Consider the following 19,201-nt stretch of genomic DNA (forward strand, 5'->3'; position numbering starts at 1 on the left):
TCTATATAATTGCTATCGCAATAATATATACGGAACCTCACAGCGACAACAACAGCAAAAATTTCCTTGGAGTGTCCATTGTTGTAATAAATAAAAGTTTTTCTGAGAAGCATCTCCCCTTAACTGCTGCTGTCACATGCGTGAAGGACCGCATCATATACCTTATATACTCGAATAAGGACCGCACCACCTACTTGGCAGCCTCCCCCCCCCCAAAAGAAAAAAAAGTTGAAATACAAGAATTCAAAGACTGAAGAGAGCATCGCAGCTTGTGTGCATGCTCTTGGATTGCATGTGTGTGCCGTGCACGGTCTTCGGACAGTGTTGTGAAAAGCTTTGGTGCCGAAGTCATATGTAATGCCATGAAGGGCACTGAGGACGACTGTATCCATTAGTGTGCTATTGAACTGAATCTGAGCAGCGGTGACTGCGACAGTAGTGAGGACTATACGGGGTGCACAAAGTATTTTAGGACACGACTTCGAATCGCCATAAAACATTAACATTCTTGTTCCATCTATCTAGGCACTTAACATCGTCCACACCAATCGCTCGGTCACCTATCTAGCACATTTATTCCAGGGTATCGGCGTTCAGTCTGACATTGGAGATGAAACAGTACATTCCACTAGTCGCCTTGCATGCCGACCACAGCGACTTGGAGATCACCACCTTCTTAAATGTCGCAAATTGGTTTTTTTTTTTTTTTTTTTTTTTTGGGTGAGACAAGAGTTCGTGGCCAATTCTCATCTGTGACAAAGACATTTAAGCTCTGTCAGGGGTTAGATGTCATTCAGACGGTTAAATTTCTCTAGCGGTTGGAGGTCACGATGACTGAGAACCCTGAAAAGCCCATTATGGCCACTGCCGATCAGCTTCACATGGTAGAATAAAAAATCAAGCTTCCTTTCCTCGATTTTATTAGGTGCCACTCCTAAGTTATGGATTTGCATGCACACACAGTTCCTTTGCCACCCAAGAACATCTGGTTGCAAACTTCAGTGACCACGTCACCCTCAATATGGCGTCCTAGCTCCAAATATCTAAGCCTGCACGCCGCTATGTATGATGGGTATCACTGAGAGAAAGACTAACAAACAGCCACACAACGATAAAAACTTGCTAAAGCCTGCTGTTGTGAAAGCACTGCCCAACATCAACATGCACTATGTGATCTGAGTGTATAGGCACTATCGAACTCGAATCCAATCAATAATTTCATTATAGTCTTATAAAAAAAGCAGCAAAAGGAACGCTAAAAAAAATACTTGAAATGAGTTTACGGAATCTTGTCTGAAATGTTGATGCTATTACTGAAGTCATCATTATGTCCTCAAATACCTCATGCACCCGGCACCAGATGCGTGATGTGCTCGCCTGAACAAATATATATGCATTATGAAAACAGCAGCCCTCGCTTCTTTTTTTTTTTTTTTTTTTTTTTTTTTTTTTTTTTTTTTTGCACAATGAAATCAAGATTATTACACACGGTTAGAAAAATCTGACCACAGTGGCCTACCCCGTGTAAGAGCCGCACCTGGGGAAGATTGCAAAAAAAAGTACAGCTCTTATGTGAGTATATACAGTATATTCTTAAGGCACTGTGTCATCTATATACTGTATGCAAGCTAATAATTCTTAGCCCTTTTATGTGTTCTTCTTTGTACACTCATGTAGACAATTTATGATTTGTAATATGTATAGTCTAGGCATCAAATTTGTAACTTTTATGAAAAATAGAAGAGAAAACAAAAACAATTTACAAATTGGTAGCTTGGTACCACATACCAAAGGCTGTAACTTTTTGACATTCTTATCCAGGGCAAGATCCTCTACTGATCTTTGTGTCAAGATGGCCCTAGAAAATAAAATCGACAAATGCAACTCGTTGCTGGCAATTTAAAATAGGTAATGGAATGTGCATGTGAGTCAGACTTCATAAACGTTATTGTGCAAAATTTGTACGGGTAAGGCTTGGCTTACCTCCACTTGGCAGCACGACGACAGCTCCCCAATGCGGTGCAGAGAAGGCTCCAGAGTCAGATTGTCAACAAAAATGTGCTTTAATGAAAAATACACCACAGCATGCAGTCATGGCTTATATGCAAAGGCTCTCACAAGACTCATTGAATATGTGTGACCACTGTGCTAGGCTGACAGGGTAACAGTTTACTGGGCTCAGACTGGGCCCCCCAAAGCCCACTGTCTTGAAAACTTAGTGTTAAAACTTAAAACATGTTGCCTGCATAGGGCTCACTTTTACTGCCATAGCATTTTCCTCTCATCTCGTTAAATTTAGTGTCCCAAAATTAATGTCAGAATTTCTCATTTTAGTGAAATCGCTAACAGAAGGTCATTTACAGTGAATGAGAAACATAGTGACTAGGGAGGGTAAATTTTTGTCTTCTAGTTTAATACCTGCTGCTACTACAGCATTTTGATATGGTATCTGTAAGTATTCATAGGAAACAAAGACATCACTCTCGTACCTCATGTGAAACATAAATGAACCATATTCTTGTAGTTGGAAATAGTACATTAATGTTTTCATCTTGATATGCTTTGTAGTTTATGAAGTGTGGCATGCCCTGCTTATTTTTGTCATTCTTGTTGACTGTTGGGCTTGGCTTTCATGTGGTGCACTGAATTCATGCACTGCAAAATTATCTTGCCTTGAAATGGACAAACAGCTTAGCTTCTCTTAACCCTTTGAGGGTCGACTTTTTTTTTGCCATATGCGACCACCCAGGGTCGATTTTTTTTTTTTATTGCAGATTCCAATTTTTCTTAGGGACTTATTTCGAAAAAAATTTACCGTAATTTTTCTAGGGTGACCGTAAAGTGAGAAAAAAATATTTTGCGTTGGTATATATGTACTCTTCATTCATGAATAACAACAATAAAAAAGGAAATAAGCTTATCAGAATTAAAAATGTTATGCATTTTTATGCACATAGTTCAAGGCTTTGAAGATCCGCACACGAGAATATTTCGCAAGTCTCAAATGTTTCTGCTCTTACACCAATACGTACGTCCATAGCGTAATTGAACTGCGTAGGTGCGCGCACTCAAGAAAACTGTTTGGTTGTGTGCCCATCAAAAAAAGCAACACATGTGACAAACTTCCGTTAATCTTCATCTTATCACCAACCAGCTAGGGCAATTAGTTTTCGCGAGTCTTAAAAAAAAAAAAAGAAAAGAAAAGGAAACGCATGCACGGCGACATCCTTCCTATGCGCACCCCTGTGAGCACTAAACGAGCGAGAAACAAGCGGTCGCCCTTTGAGCAATTAGTAACGAGATAGCCATCATTTTTGCAAGTGCAAAAAGCCGAAACCACCCGTGAAACAAAATCCAAACGGCCGCCCGCACGCGCGCGCTCGCCAATGCGCGGACGGTAGTATATTGACGGGCGGTGGCAAACTAGCGTTAAAACAAACCATGCAACAAAAACCTAGAGAGGAAGGCGTGCGAAAAAAATTCCCTGTATCCCCACATAGTGGCAGCACATGACGAAAAAGAAAAAGTTAGGAAATTGGCACGCTTTTTAAACGTACAGGCGGCACCATAAATATACGGCATCGACCATTTTCGGACTTGTTCGCGGCGCCATATATTTACGTCATTGACCGTAAAAGGCTTAATGGGTGTTTGTTTCACTTTTCAGATATTCTACAGAGTTGGCCAGGCAGGGGACGAGAATGGGTGTTCCGCATTGTGTCACCGACCCAACTAATGCCCATTGAGATAGCTGCTCCTTCCAGGGAAGAGATGCAAGATTGGGTGCTCAAGATTCGAGAGACTGCTCAGTCTGCCAACGACATGGTCAGCGCCATCAAGCATACAATCCCCCATTCCTTTCATGCACTAAGCACTGCATGGCTTTAGTGTATCATTTTGTGTTATTATTATTATTATTATTATTATTGCAATAATTCATGGAATTATTACATGCACAGATGTGCTAGCTTCTCTTTCACTACAGGTTCCGCAAAAGATTACCAGGGAACATAGACCCTTCCACATTCCTGCCTCTTTCAGCAGGTGCATGCCTCTCCACAGAATGCAAAGCCTATATAACTCTCATTTCCTCCATCTTGGTGTCTTTCAAAACGTGTTGTCTTCTTTCTGTTCCAAGCTTTGCACTTCAGCTTTCTTTTTAGTTACACTCCACTCCTGTCTTCTCATGGTTTCTCTATCCTTCCATATGTGTGTAATATATAATGCGTGTAATTTTGTTATTGCTTGATTGCTGCTCTTTATGCACCTATTTATCCTGAGCTTTTTTTTTTTGTTTTTTATTCAATTTTTTATCCTGTAACTTCTGGTGTAATTGCTTTACCATTTTATCTTTATCTTTTATTTTATTTTGTTCTCTATGTGCCCAGTATTTAGACCTTTGGTTGTTCCTGGGCACACAAAATAATGTTTGATCAATTATATTTAAGTGGAGAAAAATTGTAAAGTGTGCCTCTTTAGGGCTGGCTACTCAAGGTGGAGATAGCTGACCTAAGCACTTGGCCGAATTGTGTAATGCATATAGAAAAATATATATATCTTGCTCATGTTTATTCATTTTTGTACAGATCCAGCAAAGAAGGGAAATGGAGCGAAGCTTGAGGCTTGCTAAGGAATTATCCAATCTCATAATCTACTGCAGATCTGTGCAGTTCTGTCCTGAAAGTAAGTAAGATAGGTGTGTCATTTACAATGCTATGTTAAAATTAACAATCTTAGTAGTTTGGTTGATTCATCATTCCACTTTTTCTCCTCTATTAGGGATTGGGAACTTCACAGAAATGTCATCATTTCCAGAAACGAAAGTTGAGAAATGGATGAGTCCTCAGCACTGCTCTTTCTTCCTCAAATATCCTTTCTATTGAACAGTTGTGCTGTGCTGTGTGCCTGTAATAAAAGGAAGCTTTAGCTCGGGCGCAACTCCGACGCAGCCTATTCAAATATATGTAAAATGCAGAAACACTTTTCTGAGATAACCCCTGGACCGATTTTAATTAAATTTGTTTCATTTGAGAGAGAAAGGTAAATTCTAGTGACTGTTGGAAGAATAATTTCTATTTAGGGCCTGAATTTTGTTAAAGGAATTTTCAAAAAACTTGAAAGTTCGAAAAAATAGAAGCACGAAGCTTACAAATTAATAGCTCTGCGTCAAGAACATATATAGCAGTTCTGTAAACGGCAACCATTAGATAATTCAAAGCAGACAAATTCAATATGTCAATTTATATCTTATGTGAATTCGTTACATTGTTTAGAAGGGTTCTGCAAAAGCTGTATTTCCATATTACTAAATTTCTTTAGATTCATGTATAAAATATCAATTTTCTCCGCTTTAGATGTACTATTAGATGCAATTCACATAATTGTGATATCATCATTTTTCATTGCCGAGTTACAGAGTTGTAAACTTAGTAGCTTTGTTTTCTGAAAATTTGCGATTTTTGTCAATTTTGATTAAAAATTGATTACCTAAATCAAAAATTTTAAACCAACAGTCATTAGTTTTGAAGTGTTTCTTTTAAATGCAACAAACCTCGTCGAATTTGGTGCAGTGGTTGCCAAGAAAAACGAATTCTCCTTTTACATGTGTTTAGATAAAAGCACCTGAGCTAACACTTCCTCTTAAGTTACCCTGTTTTTCTTGATATATTGAACATTTCTGCAATCTGAAACTTTGCAGCAGCAGACCATATTTATTTATTTATTTATTTATTTATTTATTTATTTATTTATTTATTTATTTATTTGTACATACTGCAGCCTCATAGGAGAACTATTGCAGGAGTGGGTTAATACAGTGGTGAAAAAAAAAAAAATTGAAATCAATAATGACTCTTACAGCATTTGCAACTGTATTTGTATGGCAGTCAAAGAACTGGAAAATCATTTTCTTCTGTTCTTAGAAGCAGTGAAACAGTGAAATGCGTACACATAAAGCATAAACTAAACTTAATTTAAGCAGTTACACATGCTGGTTTTCATAGAGAGCACTTTCTAATTCGCTTATCGGGAGTGAACAAAGGCAGCCAGGTAAGGAATTCCATACATTTATAGTGCGGGCAAAGAAGCTCTACTTAAAAGTATTTGTACACACATAGAAAAGGTGAAGATTAAGCTCGTGGAAGCTACTCATGCAAGAAGGCTTGGTGAAAGATATACAAGCTCTGTTTGAAGTATGATAGGACATGTTAATTACGTTGTGCAAAAATTTTAATGATTCCACATCACGACGTACTGAAAGTAATGTTAGTTTCAGCATAGGGAGGCCAGATGAGGGTGAAAAATAGCAGTCATACCGGTGAAAAATGAAGCGGACAGCTTTTTCTGAACTGCTTCTAGTTTGATTATGTTATTTTAGTTATGGGGTGACCCACTGTGGCAGCATAATTGATAACGAGGCGAACAAGAGTTTTATACATTAAGAGTTTAGTTGCCTTCGGAGCCTCTGCATAGTATGACGTAGGTATTCAAGTTGTTTTAGGGCCTTTGAACATGTTTAGTCAATGTGTGTAGTGCGTGAGAGATTGTGAGTAAATGTTACGCCAAGGTATTTATATTGTCGAACTCTGGTAAAAAATGATCCAGTCATGGAATATGTTGCAATTACAGGTGCCGCTCTTTTCGTGTAGGACAAAACAACCATTCTTTACAAATTAATGTTCATTTTCCATTTTTCACACCAAGCACTGAAAGAGACAAAGGAATCGTTCAATCGCTTATAACTAGTCGCAGAGTCAATCACGTCGTATAAGACGCAATCATCAGCATAAAGATGAATGCTGGAAGAAACATTTTTTTGGAGGTCATTGACATAAATTAAAAACAGTAAAGGACCCAGGACTGATCCTTGAGGAACCTCAGAGCCTACTTCAAGGATGGATGACCTTGCAGAACTAAAGTCGACGTATTGGGACCGGTTAGAAAGGAAACTGGCAATCCAATCGAACAGACGGGAATATTTTAGTTCTGCATTTAATTTTTACAAAAGGTGAGAATGAAGTAATGAATACAAAGTTTTAGGGGGAAAATCAATGGAGATTGCGTCAATCTGTGTACCGAGATATAATTAATAAGAAATGTCATGGGTGAAGTCAGTTAACTGTGTGATAGTACTAAAACCACATCTAAAGCCATGCTGAACATTAGTTAGAATGTTGTTAGACTAAAAAAAATTTATTATGTGTTTATAAATAAAATGTTCCACCATTTTGCACGTGTGGGAAGCTAAAGATATTAGTCTGTAATCCGTTACGTCAGTCTTTATAACCTGTTTTATACAAGGGTATTTCTCTTGCAAGTTTCCACGATGAAGGAACGATTCCTGTTTCTAGAGACTTGCTGAATAGAATTTCAAGGTAGCGTGATGTCTATTGTGAATAGCGAAGTTAAAAACGAGTTCGGAATACTATCAGAGCCACTGGACTTTTTTGTGTCTGAATTTAAAATCAAATTAAGTATGCCATTGACACTAACTGTAATGTCAGAAATAGAAAAATCTGAATCATTATCAAAGGCAGGGTAGACATGAGAATCGGTTGCGTACACAGAACGGAACCATTCATTGAATGCATTGGAGATGAGCTTAGCATCATTTACACTTTCATCAGTGATAGTAAATGAAGATGAAGAATTAGTAGCAGGCATGTCAGAACGCCAGAACTTCGGAGGATTATTAGCAATCCTGGAAGCTCGACATGAAAGAAAAATCTTTGGCCATATTCATTTTCAAGTTTAGTTCCTCTTTGGCAGATGTGAATCTAGCAGTGGCATCATAGTCATTACAGTGTTTTGAATGTCTCGGTCTTCTAACATGGCGTGATAATTGCAAAATTTCTCTAGCCATTCAAGGGATGGCACGATTTTTTTTCTTACTTTTTAATGGAACAAAGCGTTGAATACACAGCTCTGTAATGTTTTCAAATTGGCGAACTAGTGTATTCACGTCACAATCTTTAGTGAGTATGCAAAGTGATTTGAAACCTTCTGATAAAACTTCAAGAATAGATGTGTCGTCAGAGTGAATAAAGTAGAAAAATGTTTGAATTTCGGCATGCGGTTTACAGATTGTGCAGTTTAGCGATATAAACACTGCCTTGTGATCTGAAATTCCGTCAGTAATTTCATGCTCGGACAGCTTGTCAACAAAGTTTGAACTAATAAACTCCAGGTCAAAAAGTGCCTTCTGTCTTGTTGCGCCATCAACTACTTGTGTAAGCCCAAAAGATAAAGAAAAGTTAATTAGATCGCTACCTAAAGAACTGCAATATGTTCAACTTCCTTAAAAGTAATTCTAAATGCACTCCTTCAAATCAAGGAAATCAACACTTCAAATGTTTGACCTCTTCTAGAGCATGCAGCTTCCATATGCAATCCACACACTGATAAGTTTGTCAACAAGCCCTAATCCATTCATAGCTGATCTGTACATTTTGTTACTAAATCATACCAGAAAGCATCGGTGTCACTGCCATAAGAATGCATTGTCATGGGAACTCCTTAAAAGCTACCACACATTTTTTCGATTGTTACTGTTAAACTAAATAGCATATGAAAAGACAGATATAAATCAACAAATTAGGCATGTAAGGCCCTCTGGGCTGTACTTTTCGGCGATAAGGTAGCCTCGCCACCTGCGGGGTTATCTGACTAAGCTATGTCGAATGCTCGGTTGCAATAGTCAGAAGTTCAATCCTCCTTTTTTTTTTTTTTAATCTGTTGATGGTGTGCCTGGCTTTGACCTCCTCCAGTGCACTACATCTGCAGGCTTGGAGTGACGCCTGTAACCGGCAAAGGATGCCGAGAGCGAGTGGGGCTATACTAATCCAGGTACAACCAAATTAGGAAAGCCCACTAAGCTTCAACAAAGACACTCCCTCACCAGAAGAGGAATTGGCCTCCCTGGCCAATTCAGCCACTAACTCCCAAATGACTCATTCGATCAACCAATGGCCCTCAGTCCCCAGCGGCTGCGGAGCACCTGACCGAGGCGGCGGTCACACCTGTAACGCAGCAGAGGGTGCTAAGAATCTCTGGACCCGGACAGGCCACCAATGGAAATTGACCCTGTCAGCCTTTAATACCCGAGCTCTGTCGAGTTGGGCTAGCTTAGCAGGACTCTTTGAGGAACTATCAGACATTGTTTGAGATATCATTGGCCTAAGTGAGGTTAGAAGAACTGGTGAGGCTTATACAGTGCTGACTAACGGCCATGTCCTCTGCTATAGAGGTCTCCCAGATAAGAAGCAATATGGGGTAGGATGGCAACATTGACAAATTCTACAGCGTTAATGAGAGGGTAGCAGTAGTCGTAATCAAACTTAATAAGAGGTATAAATTAAAGATAGTATAAGCCTATGCTCCAACATCCAGTCACGATAATGATAAAGTAGATCAGTTTTATGAAGATGTTGAATTAGCGATGAAGAAAGTGCAAACTTAGTTTACTGTAGTAACGGGCGACTTCAATGCAAAAGGGGGGAAAAACAGGCTAGTGAACAAGCAATTGGCAACTACGACATCGATTCTAGGAATGCTAGAGCAGAGATGCTGGTAGAATTCGCTGAAAGGAATAAGCTGAGAATAATGAACACCTTTTTCAGGCAGCGTAGCAACAGAAAGTGGACCTGGAAAAGCCCTAATAGTGAAACAAGAAGTGAAATTGATTTTGTACTTTCTGCCGATCCCAGCATAGTGCAGGATGTAGAAGTGATAGGTAGGGTAAAGTGCAGTGATCATAAGTTAGTGAGAGCTAGGATCCACCTCAATTTGAAAGAGAGAAAGAGTAAAATTGGTCAAGAAGAAACAGGTCAACCTAGAGGCAGTAAAAGTAAAAGCAGACAAATTCAGGCTGGTACTTGCAAACAAATATGCAGCCTTAGAACAGAGAGATAATGATGATGACATAGAGGTAATGAATGAAACTAACTAGGCTGGCTTCTGAGGCAGCAATTGAAGTGGGAGGCATGGCATCAAGGCAACCAGTAGGCAAGCTCTCCCAAGTAACAAAGGACCTAATAAAGAAACGACAAAGAATGAAAGTGTCCAACTCAAGAGATAAGATAGAATTCGCGGAACTGTCAAAACTGATCAAGGCGAAGATAAATGATATTCGAAACTATAACGTGAGAAAGACAAGAAGCTATAAAAAAGGGACGCAGCCTGAAATCAGTGAGAAGGAAACTTGGCATAGGACAAACCAAGATGTATGTGCTAAAAGATAAGCAGGGTAATATCATCAGCAATCTTGAAGATATAGTAAAAGCAGTGGAAGAATTCTATACTGACCCAGAGGAGTCAGGATACATCAATTAGAAACAGTAATGAACAGGATACAGAAACTCCTCCTATAACTAGCGATGTGGTCGAAAGGGCCTTGCAAGACATGAAACGAGGAAGAGCAGCAGGAGAAGATGGAATAACAGTCGATTTAATCAAAAATGGAGGAGACATAATGCTTGGAAAACTGGCGGCTCTTTATACGAAGTGTCTGTCGACTGCAAGGGTCCCAGAAAACTGGAAGACTGCAAACATTACACTAATCCACAAAAAGGGAGACGTTAGAGTTGAAAAATTATAGGCCCATTAGCTTACTCCCAGTATTATATAAAATATTCACCAAGATAATTTGCAATAGAATAAGGGCAACACTGGACTTCTGTCAACCAAGGGAACAGGCAGGTTCCAGGAAGGGATACTCTACAGTGGATCACATCCATGTCATCAATCAGGCAAGCGAGAAATCCGCAGAGTACAATCAGCCTCTCTATATGGCTTTCATATATTACGAAAAGGCATTTGATTCAGCAGAGGTGCCAGCAGTCATTGAGGCATTGCGTAATCAAGGAGTACAGACTGCTTACGTAAATACCTTGGAAAATATCTACAGAGATTCCGCAGCCACCCTAATTCTACGCAAGAAAAGTAGGAAGATACCTATAAGGAAAGGAGTCAGACAAGGAGACACAATTTCTCCAATGCTGTTCACTGCATGCTTGGAAGAAATAGTCAAGCTATTAAAATGGGAAGGTTTGGGAGTAGGGATCGACGGCGAATACCTCGGCAACCTTTGGTTTGCCGATGACATTGTTCTATTCAGCAACACTGCAGATGAGTTACAACAAATGATCGAGGACCTTGACAGAGAGAGTGTAAGAGTGGGATTGAAGATTAATATGCAGAAGACAAAGATAATGATGAATAAATGGGGAAGGGAACAAGAGTGCAGGATCGCCAGTCAGCCTGTAGAGTCTGTGAAGGAGTACGTTTACCTAGGTCAATTAATCACAGGGAGCATTGATCATGAAAAGGAAATTCATAGAAGAATAAAAATGGGTTGGATCGCATACGGCAGACATTGTCAGCTCCTGACTGGAAGCTTACCATTATCATTGAAATGGAAGGTGTACGATCAGTACATTTGACCAGTGCTGACATATGGGGCAGAGACTTGGAGACTGACAAAGAAGCTTGAGAACAAGTTAAAGACCGCGCAAAGAGCGATGGAACGAAGATTGCTAGGCATAACATTAAGAGACAGAAAGAGCGGTTTGGATCAAAGAGCAAACAGGTATAGTCAGTATTCTAATTGACATTAAGAGAAAAAAATGGCGCTGGACAGGTCATGTAATGCACAGGTTAGGTAACCATTAGGGTTACAGAATGGGTACCAGAGAAGGGAAGCGCAGTAGAGGACGGCAGAAGACTAGGTGGTGTGATGAAATTAGGAAATTTGTGGGTGCTAGTTGGAATCGGTTGGCGCAAGACAGGGGTAATTGGAGATCGCAGGAAGAGGCCTTTGTCCTGCAGTGGACATAACATAGGCTGATGATGATGATGAATGCATATGACTTACCACCCCTTGTGTCATAACAAAGCAGTCATAGTTGGAAGTTATGTGAATTCCAGTTTTTCACATCTGTTATTAAATTTCTTCCCTCACTGTATAACCAAATGGAATACACTGCCTGAAGCCGTCATTTTGATATCTGATATGTTTTTCGCAGCATTTAGAGATCGCACATAGCACTCGGGAAAATGAAATTGCTAGCAGAACGATCCTTGCGATGACCTTTTTTGTTTTGTCTTTCTGGCTGTCAGCAGTGTTAATACTGTGTTAATATTGTGATGTGTTAAATTTTTTTTGTTGTATCATGCACTGTATTGTTGTTCGTGTGCTGTTTACATGTTTTACGTGGAAGAATCATGTACTCCCTAACCTAATGCTCAATGCACGAATGTAGTTCCATCATTGAATAATAAATACGGTTGACTTCCTTTAATTCGATCCCGATGGGACCAATGAAGCGGTTCAAGTTAAACAAAAGACAGAAAAAAACACCCAAACACGCAGTTAATCACTTGGCAGTATTTGCCTTTATAGTTAGCTTCTCCACAACACAGACGTGTTATGCGGGGAAACGTGCCAAGCAGAAAATGTTGTCACTGTTTTGAGACATAGCATTTGTTCTTCAACGCACTCGCCCCATCTCCAGTTGCAGTATGAGCTCTGAGATGTCTATTAAGTTTACTGGCTGGCCTTCAGAGTTTTAGATAGACCCGTGCTCTTTTGTTGGTCCTAAGTGTCCCCTTGACTTTCTAAATGTTTCGTCTTACCGCCTTCCTTTCTGCCCCAAAGACAGATGGTTTTTCTCCCAGTCTCGGTGCACGGCACGTGCGTGCATAATTAAGGAACGCATACTATGCCCTGTTAACGGTTTCATGTACGAGACATGAATGGTGGGCGAAACGAGGGCTCAAAGTGTCATAGAAACGTCGGAAACAGCTCTGAATGGCTGCCAGCATGCTTATATAGCGTCTCGGTGCCCGTACTGGGACCGGAGACGGCGTGTGCATGCGTGTATAATAGGTGAGGCGTAAACTCGTAAAGGCTCACGGGACGTGTCATCTGCTCGGCCCTTTCGGTTCAACAGATGATGGTTCCAGTGCACGATTCTCCATTCACGGGGCCGGTCATGCTTGCTCTCTGTGCACTTTCATAGCAAAGTATCACCCATGCTGCTAATTTCCAGGGCCTGTGGTGGTCGCATCGATGACTGACCACAGAATCTGAGCACAGGCAGTCACTTAAGATAACTTTCTTAGCCGATTGATTTAACATTTAAATTAGCCATGGGTGCTGTCGCAGTTTTGTGTTTATCTTGAATGATGAGTCGCACTTGTTCTCACGCCGCTTATGTTCGGGTCAAGGACGTCCGTGATTTTGTAACATTTTAATTGTGAATTATCAAATTTGTGCTAGAGCCAATTGTATACACTTACGTGCCCACCTGTCGTAGCCACTCATAAATAGCATTGTACAAGTGCACACAGCGGCTAAGAACCTTGTCTTTCCCTAAGAAAAATACCTTCCACTCGCTTGGCTTTTCGAACTTTTATATTGCTGCTAAAGTAGATGCTTGGGCAAGTTGGTACAACTTGGAATTTTATGTCATCTTACAGCTAACCTTTAAACGTTTTGCATCATTTACATATGAATCATACATGTGTTGCCTTGTAAAATAACTTGCTGTCCACGTTACTGATAATATTTCCTGGAACATGGGTAATAAGAAGACGTTAACCACACGGTAGGCATGGTTTAACCTTGTTTTAACATAGTATCTCTTTCTCCAACTTAACCAAAACATTTGTTATAAATGTCTCTAAGGTGTTCAAAGCTGCAGTATACCACTGGTGTTTGGGACACTTTGTGATATTGATATTTGTGTGAGATATGGAGTGTGAGGCATACTAGAAGTGTTCGTCGACTGCACTTGGCTTTCCCGCACGCTTGAGTCTGTCTTAATGTGCTTTCAACGTCTCTATAAGGAAAACACTACAGCTTTGTGATCATTAGCCTAGTGTTTCTCGCCTCATGTGCCTTTCACATAGCATACGAGAAAAATTATGGTCTACATCTTTTCAATCCTCCCAGTACACCTAGGTCATCTTGCACGGAACACCAAATTAAGGTCGCTATACCATATAAGGTGCTCGCCTAAATGGTGTTCCAAGACACTTGTGCCAAGAAAAGGCTTGGATTGGAACCGCTTATCAGCCTATAGTGCCTCCACTACTAAACCATGCATGTTTGAATCAGCCTAGTGAAATTCAGATGAACTAAGTTAAAAAAATTGATGTCGTTGGCACGAACGGAATTCACTTAACAAGAAATTCCAACTCCTTATTCAGTATAAGCACAAAATTGTGACGGCACGCATAGCTAATTCACATGTTCGACCGATTCAGTTAAAAAAAAAATTATTTGAAATGATTGCCTATGCTCAAATTTCGTGGTCAGTCATCGATGTGACCATCAAAGGCTATAGAAGCTATCAGCATGGGCGACGCCTTGTCATGAAGGTGCAGGAAGAGCAAGCGCGACCGGCATCACAAATGGAGAATTGTGTGCCGGAACCATCAGCTGTTAAAACGGAAGTGCCGAGCAGATGACATGTCCCATGAGCCTTTACAAGTTTATGCCTCACCTGTTAAGGAATGCATACTATGTCCCGTGACAGTAACCCCTTTCCATTCTTGGTATGCTTCCCCACATAATGTGGCTGTATAGCGGCGAAGCTAATAAAGTTCGAATTATTCGGTGAACGCCAATTTTGAGATCGAAATAACGGGTGTTTGGGCCCATAGAAATGTATGGGTGCCTGCCGGGACCTTCGGTCGGGTTCAAATTAACCAAAAATCTAATTAATGGTAGTCTGCTATAAATAAATAAGCAATGAAACTAGCTTTGACGTACATTACTAATTGCCCTTAATGATGATCCACATACCACCGACTGCAGTTTAGCCGTGTATATCCAAAGGGCAGCCGCATTGACTCCTCAAACTACGATCCCGTGCACTTGTGGAACTGTGGCTGTCAAATGGTGGCTCTCAATTACCAGACGCCAGGTGAGTTGCGTTTATAAAAGCCTCAATATTCTGGGCTGATATAATGTAAGGATTCATTTTAATTCTATTCCTTTCTTATCATCCACTGTTCATGGCCAGTCAATCCCGGTGATAGGTTGGGCAGTGTGCCACTCAGACCACCGACAAAATGCAAAAAGGAATAGCATTGGAATAGACTCATTGCATTATCCCAGCCCTGCCCTGCATAGAATGGCTTTATTATGCACACTGCTGTAGTGAATTGCTCTCTGGGCCTACTTCTGTCACCTTTGCCCTTCGCCTGTCATATTTTGTTGACGTCTGTTGACCTTCACATTACTATTATCTATTATTTATTTTATTTATTTGCTGGCAAAAGTAGCCACTTTGCATCATTGTGTAACAGGTACTTCATCATTTAGGTAAACTTTAGAATAGATTTAGCATAAACGGTGAGAAGGCCCTGAGCAGTGGGGTTCTTTTGTAGGAGAGAGTCATGGTAAACTGGTCCGGTTCGGACAGATCCCCCCCCCCCCCCCCGCCTTTCTTTTATTAAGCACTTTCCAAGGTATTGCTGACTATTGCCTTCATTTGGCTTTTCTGCCAATCTCATTGGTTTTCCCATTTTTGTTAACATTATGAGTGACAGGGTGCTAACATTTTTGTAGTGGCATGGCTAATTAAAACTGTGTATCCTCTGTAATCAGTGCTTTGCATGCATTTACTTAGTCATATGTATAGGAAAGCAGTCGTTCAAGTCTGGAATTGTGCCTTTCAGACCGACCAATGCAACTTAACCAAGGCCGGTTCTTGCAGAATGGGCGGTGAGTAACCCTCAATTATGCAGTGATATTCCGAAATAGTGTGCACCTTTATTTAAATGCTTATTTCAAGTCCATTGCATTTTTGTAAACCAACAGATGTACCAATTTTCCATTCATTTCATGAACTTAGAGCTATCTTTCCATTTAGGGTGCCTGTTCACACTCGGACAAGTGAACATCAAGCACACAGTGTGCAGTAGATATTTTTTCTTGTTATTTATTCATGAATGTACATATTATATATTAAACCAACTCATTCTAGTTCTTATCTTGAGTCACAAAGAAGTGCTGTACTGCTTGATGCCATAGAGTCTGATGTTGTTCTGTGTCAAAGTATTGAGAAAAAAGACTAGCCTTTCAGTGTTTATAAGCAGTTAAGAGACTATCTTAAACACTCCAAGTGTGTATAGCATGAACAGATGAAGACATAGTAATGGACGAGATGGGACAGAGTGCTGTCCTGTCTCATTCCTTACTGTCTCTTCGTCTGATCACTTCGTACGTGCTTCGAATGTTGCATCAACTAGTCCAAAGAAACATGTTATCTTAAACAGTATCATTTGAAAGTTCAAGAAAGGGACTTCTCAGGAAAACCTGCCGTGTTGGCATAGTGGCTATGGCGTTGCACTGCTAAACACGAGGGCACGGGTTCAAACCCTGGCCGCGACGGCCACATTTCGATGGGGGTGAAATGCAAAAGCGCCTGTGAGCCGTGCATGTGGTGCAAGTGTGGTAGTCATTGGGTGCAACCCCAGGTGGTCAAAATTAATCCGGAGTCCACCACTACAGCATGCCTCATAATCACATTGTGGTTTTAGGACATGAAACCCCAGAATTTTAATTACTTAACTTCTGAGAAAAATAATTTCTAAAGTTATATATCCATTACGTTTAGTAGACAAAAAAAAAAGGGATGGAATAGGGAGGAAGTGAAAGCAACAAACGACTGATCTACTGAAAGTACTAATTCTTTGCCAACACATACTACTATATGGTCTCTCACGTCATGCTTTTAAAGTAAAATCGTTTTGTACTGTAAAAGTTGAGTAAATTGAAGGACAAATTTATGGTGCTTTATAGGCACAGTGTAAAATTGGGCCTGCCGCAGTGGTTCAATGGCTTCGATGCTCTGCTGCTACGGGCAAGGTTGTGGGTTCAATTCCTGGCCGCTGTGGCCACATTAAAATGGCGGCAGGATGTAAAAATTATTGCGCACCACACCATGGGTGCACTTTAAAGGGCTTTAGGTGGCCAGAATAATCCAATGCCCTCCTCTACTGCAGCTCTAATGGCCTCTGCATTGTTTTGTGATGTTAAGCCTCATGAATCAGTGAATGTAACATTGAACAAGGAGAGGAAAATAAGATTCTTCTGAAGCTTTAAGGTTGGAAGTTAATGTTCACGTTTTGTGCTCTGTAATAAACGTCCCCACTTAATAAAAACACTCTTAGAGCTAACTGAAACCAGAGTAACTGTAACTGAAACTAAATGTAGCTGAAAGAGCCATTACTGGGGATATGTTAGCCATCTATAAAAAGAAGGGTATCTTTGCAAAGAGAGAGAGAGACAAAGAGAGGCCTGATCTTTTTCTGTTACAAAACCTGAACATTTTACCAGTGTTCATTCATCCGTTCTTCCTTTTTTCCTTCAAAGGTGTGGATATGTACTTCGACCTGATTTCATGCATGATGATGGTTTTGACCCGTATGACAGGACTACGCTGAAGTCTGTTCACCCAGTCACGCTGTCAATCAGGGTAACTTTGTTTCCTAGCACCTATTTTGTCGAGGTTGTTCACTGCATATCTGCAGGCACTGCGTATGTCCTCCATGTTCAACCAGAATCTTTCAGATATTACAGATTTTCTTTAGCAGTTAACGAAACCATATTTGCTAAGTGAAAAACAAAGCCTGACTCTTAGTGATCAACTGTGAAATGTCATGAAACCATCACAGCAGCAGCTGCAGTGTCTGCAAGACACCCTAAAGTAACGTTCACGTGACACTGAAATAAGAGCACACTGAATTTTTCTTTTAGGATGTCTGAAACTAGAACACTAAAAAAATTGAAGAAGCACTTCAGTATGAACAAAGCATGAAAGTAGCAAAGGGGAAAGAGCACCTACAGATACCTTAATTTTACTGTAGCCAAATTTAGTCATGGTTAAAAGCTTTGTTCAAGTTACATTAAATTGCCACAGTTTGAGTTCATGTGAGAAAAGTACAGAGTTCTGTGTAGGTGTCATTCTTTTTTAATGCATATGAACAATGTATTCTGCAAGCACTCACCTGTTAGGCCTAAACTTGGAAGTCCTAAAAGAAAATTGAGGGCAGGGCAGTAAGCACTCATAAGGGACACTGGTAGGTGTACCTTCAAATGATAGATTAAAATGTGAACAAAATTTGGTAATGGCCTAGCTGAAATTAAGGATGGGATGGACTTGGAAAATATAGTACATGATGTGCACAATGTGTAAAACTAGTGGGTTGTTTGAGCCACAGAATGGACACCATGAAAGGTAACATTTGTATACTAGAAAGTAAAGTGATGATGCAAAATTAATCTATAGTAGATGCATACTGTCAATAACTAGATAATAACAGGAAGGGTGAAATGGTTAAAAAAAATATTGTGTACAAAGTCAATAATGGCATTTCGTAACAGAAGAAATGCAGTATTGAGGTCCGCATGAAGAGAAATATTTCAGGCAAACTTCTGAAATGACACAATGGTCAATGCTGTAACATACTGAAGAGAACAAAGGCTGAGTTGGGGGAGACAATATAAAACAGTCACTGAATTATCTGCTGCAAGGCATGCAAGTCATTCACGAGCATCAAAAGAGAAACTACTTCATATGCATCACTGGTAATACTGTAGTAAGATATGGTATAAAAAACACTAAGGAACTCACAGCAAAAGAATAACATTATGTTCATGATTGCAAGGCAAGCATATCGCTCCCAACAAATGATGCGCAGAGTTGGGTTGTTCCATTTTCTTATTGCCTAAGGAAAAAAAGTGTATTTGAACTCATCTATATGAAATGGGTAAGAAAAGTAAGTGTGGGAGTGTTTTTTGCACATGAACCTTGATATGAATTTCATGATACAGTATAACAAGAAGTTTCTGTCTTTAATTGCTTATGTAGTGACTGGTACGTGACTTTTAGATGTGCTAGCTTCGCCTAATTGTTGAGAATAAGTATTTAAGCCTTCTTCAGTAATTCTATAGGGGAGTGTCTTAGCTTTGTGGTGAGTGTTGTAATTGCAGAATATGCGTAATTGGAGGACTTTGTTCTTTGTCTTGCAGTGGATCTAGTAAGGCTGATGATCATGTGCTCTTTATTCAGCTCTACCTGTCAGTCATGGATTTCAAGTTTACATAGAGAATCAGAATCTATTGTTAGAAGTTGGGTCACGTTACAAGTGTTAAGTATGCAGAAGGACGTCCCATAGTCAGACTGCCGAA

The 19,201-nt window shown here is 40.0% G+C and overlaps 1 protein-coding gene and 1 long non-coding RNA gene across 3 annotated transcripts in view; one reads left to right on the top strand and one right to left on the bottom strand.

Moving 5' to 3' along the window:
- The window catches only part of sl (small wing phospholipase C gamma 1), an 83,455-nt gene that overhangs the window by 45,306 nt on the left and 18,948 nt on the right, over positions 1-19,201 (top strand). For both annotated transcript variants that reach the window (XM_050192184.3, XM_050192183.3), the window contains exons 22-27: positions 3,668-3,825; positions 4,587-4,683; positions 4,780-4,867; positions 14,803-14,927; positions 15,685-15,730; positions 17,384-17,486. In XM_050192184.3, the coding sequence (XP_050048141.1) occupies positions 3,668-3,825; positions 4,587-4,683; positions 4,780-4,867; positions 14,803-14,927; positions 15,685-15,730; positions 17,384-17,486 (617 nt within the window). The remainder of the gene's footprint in view (positions 1-3,667; positions 3,826-4,586; positions 4,684-4,779; positions 4,868-14,802; positions 14,928-15,684; positions 15,731-17,383; positions 17,487-19,201) is intronic.
- On the bottom strand, positions 1,438-18,733 carry LOC129380528 (uncharacterized). Its single transcript, XR_008608647.2, has 4 exons — positions 18,645-18,733; positions 18,019-18,042; positions 1,984-2,061; positions 1,438-1,858 (listed from the first exon to the last, which is right to left on the bottom strand). It is a non-coding gene; the product is annotated as an uncharacterized lncRNA (long non-coding RNA).

This window comes from Dermacentor andersoni, chromosome 1 (assembly GCF_023375885.2).
Source record: "Dermacentor andersoni chromosome 1, qqDerAnde1_hic_scaffold, whole genome shotgun sequence".
Lineage (NCBI taxonomy): Eukaryota > Metazoa > Arthropoda > Arachnida > Ixodida > Ixodidae > Dermacentor > Dermacentor andersoni.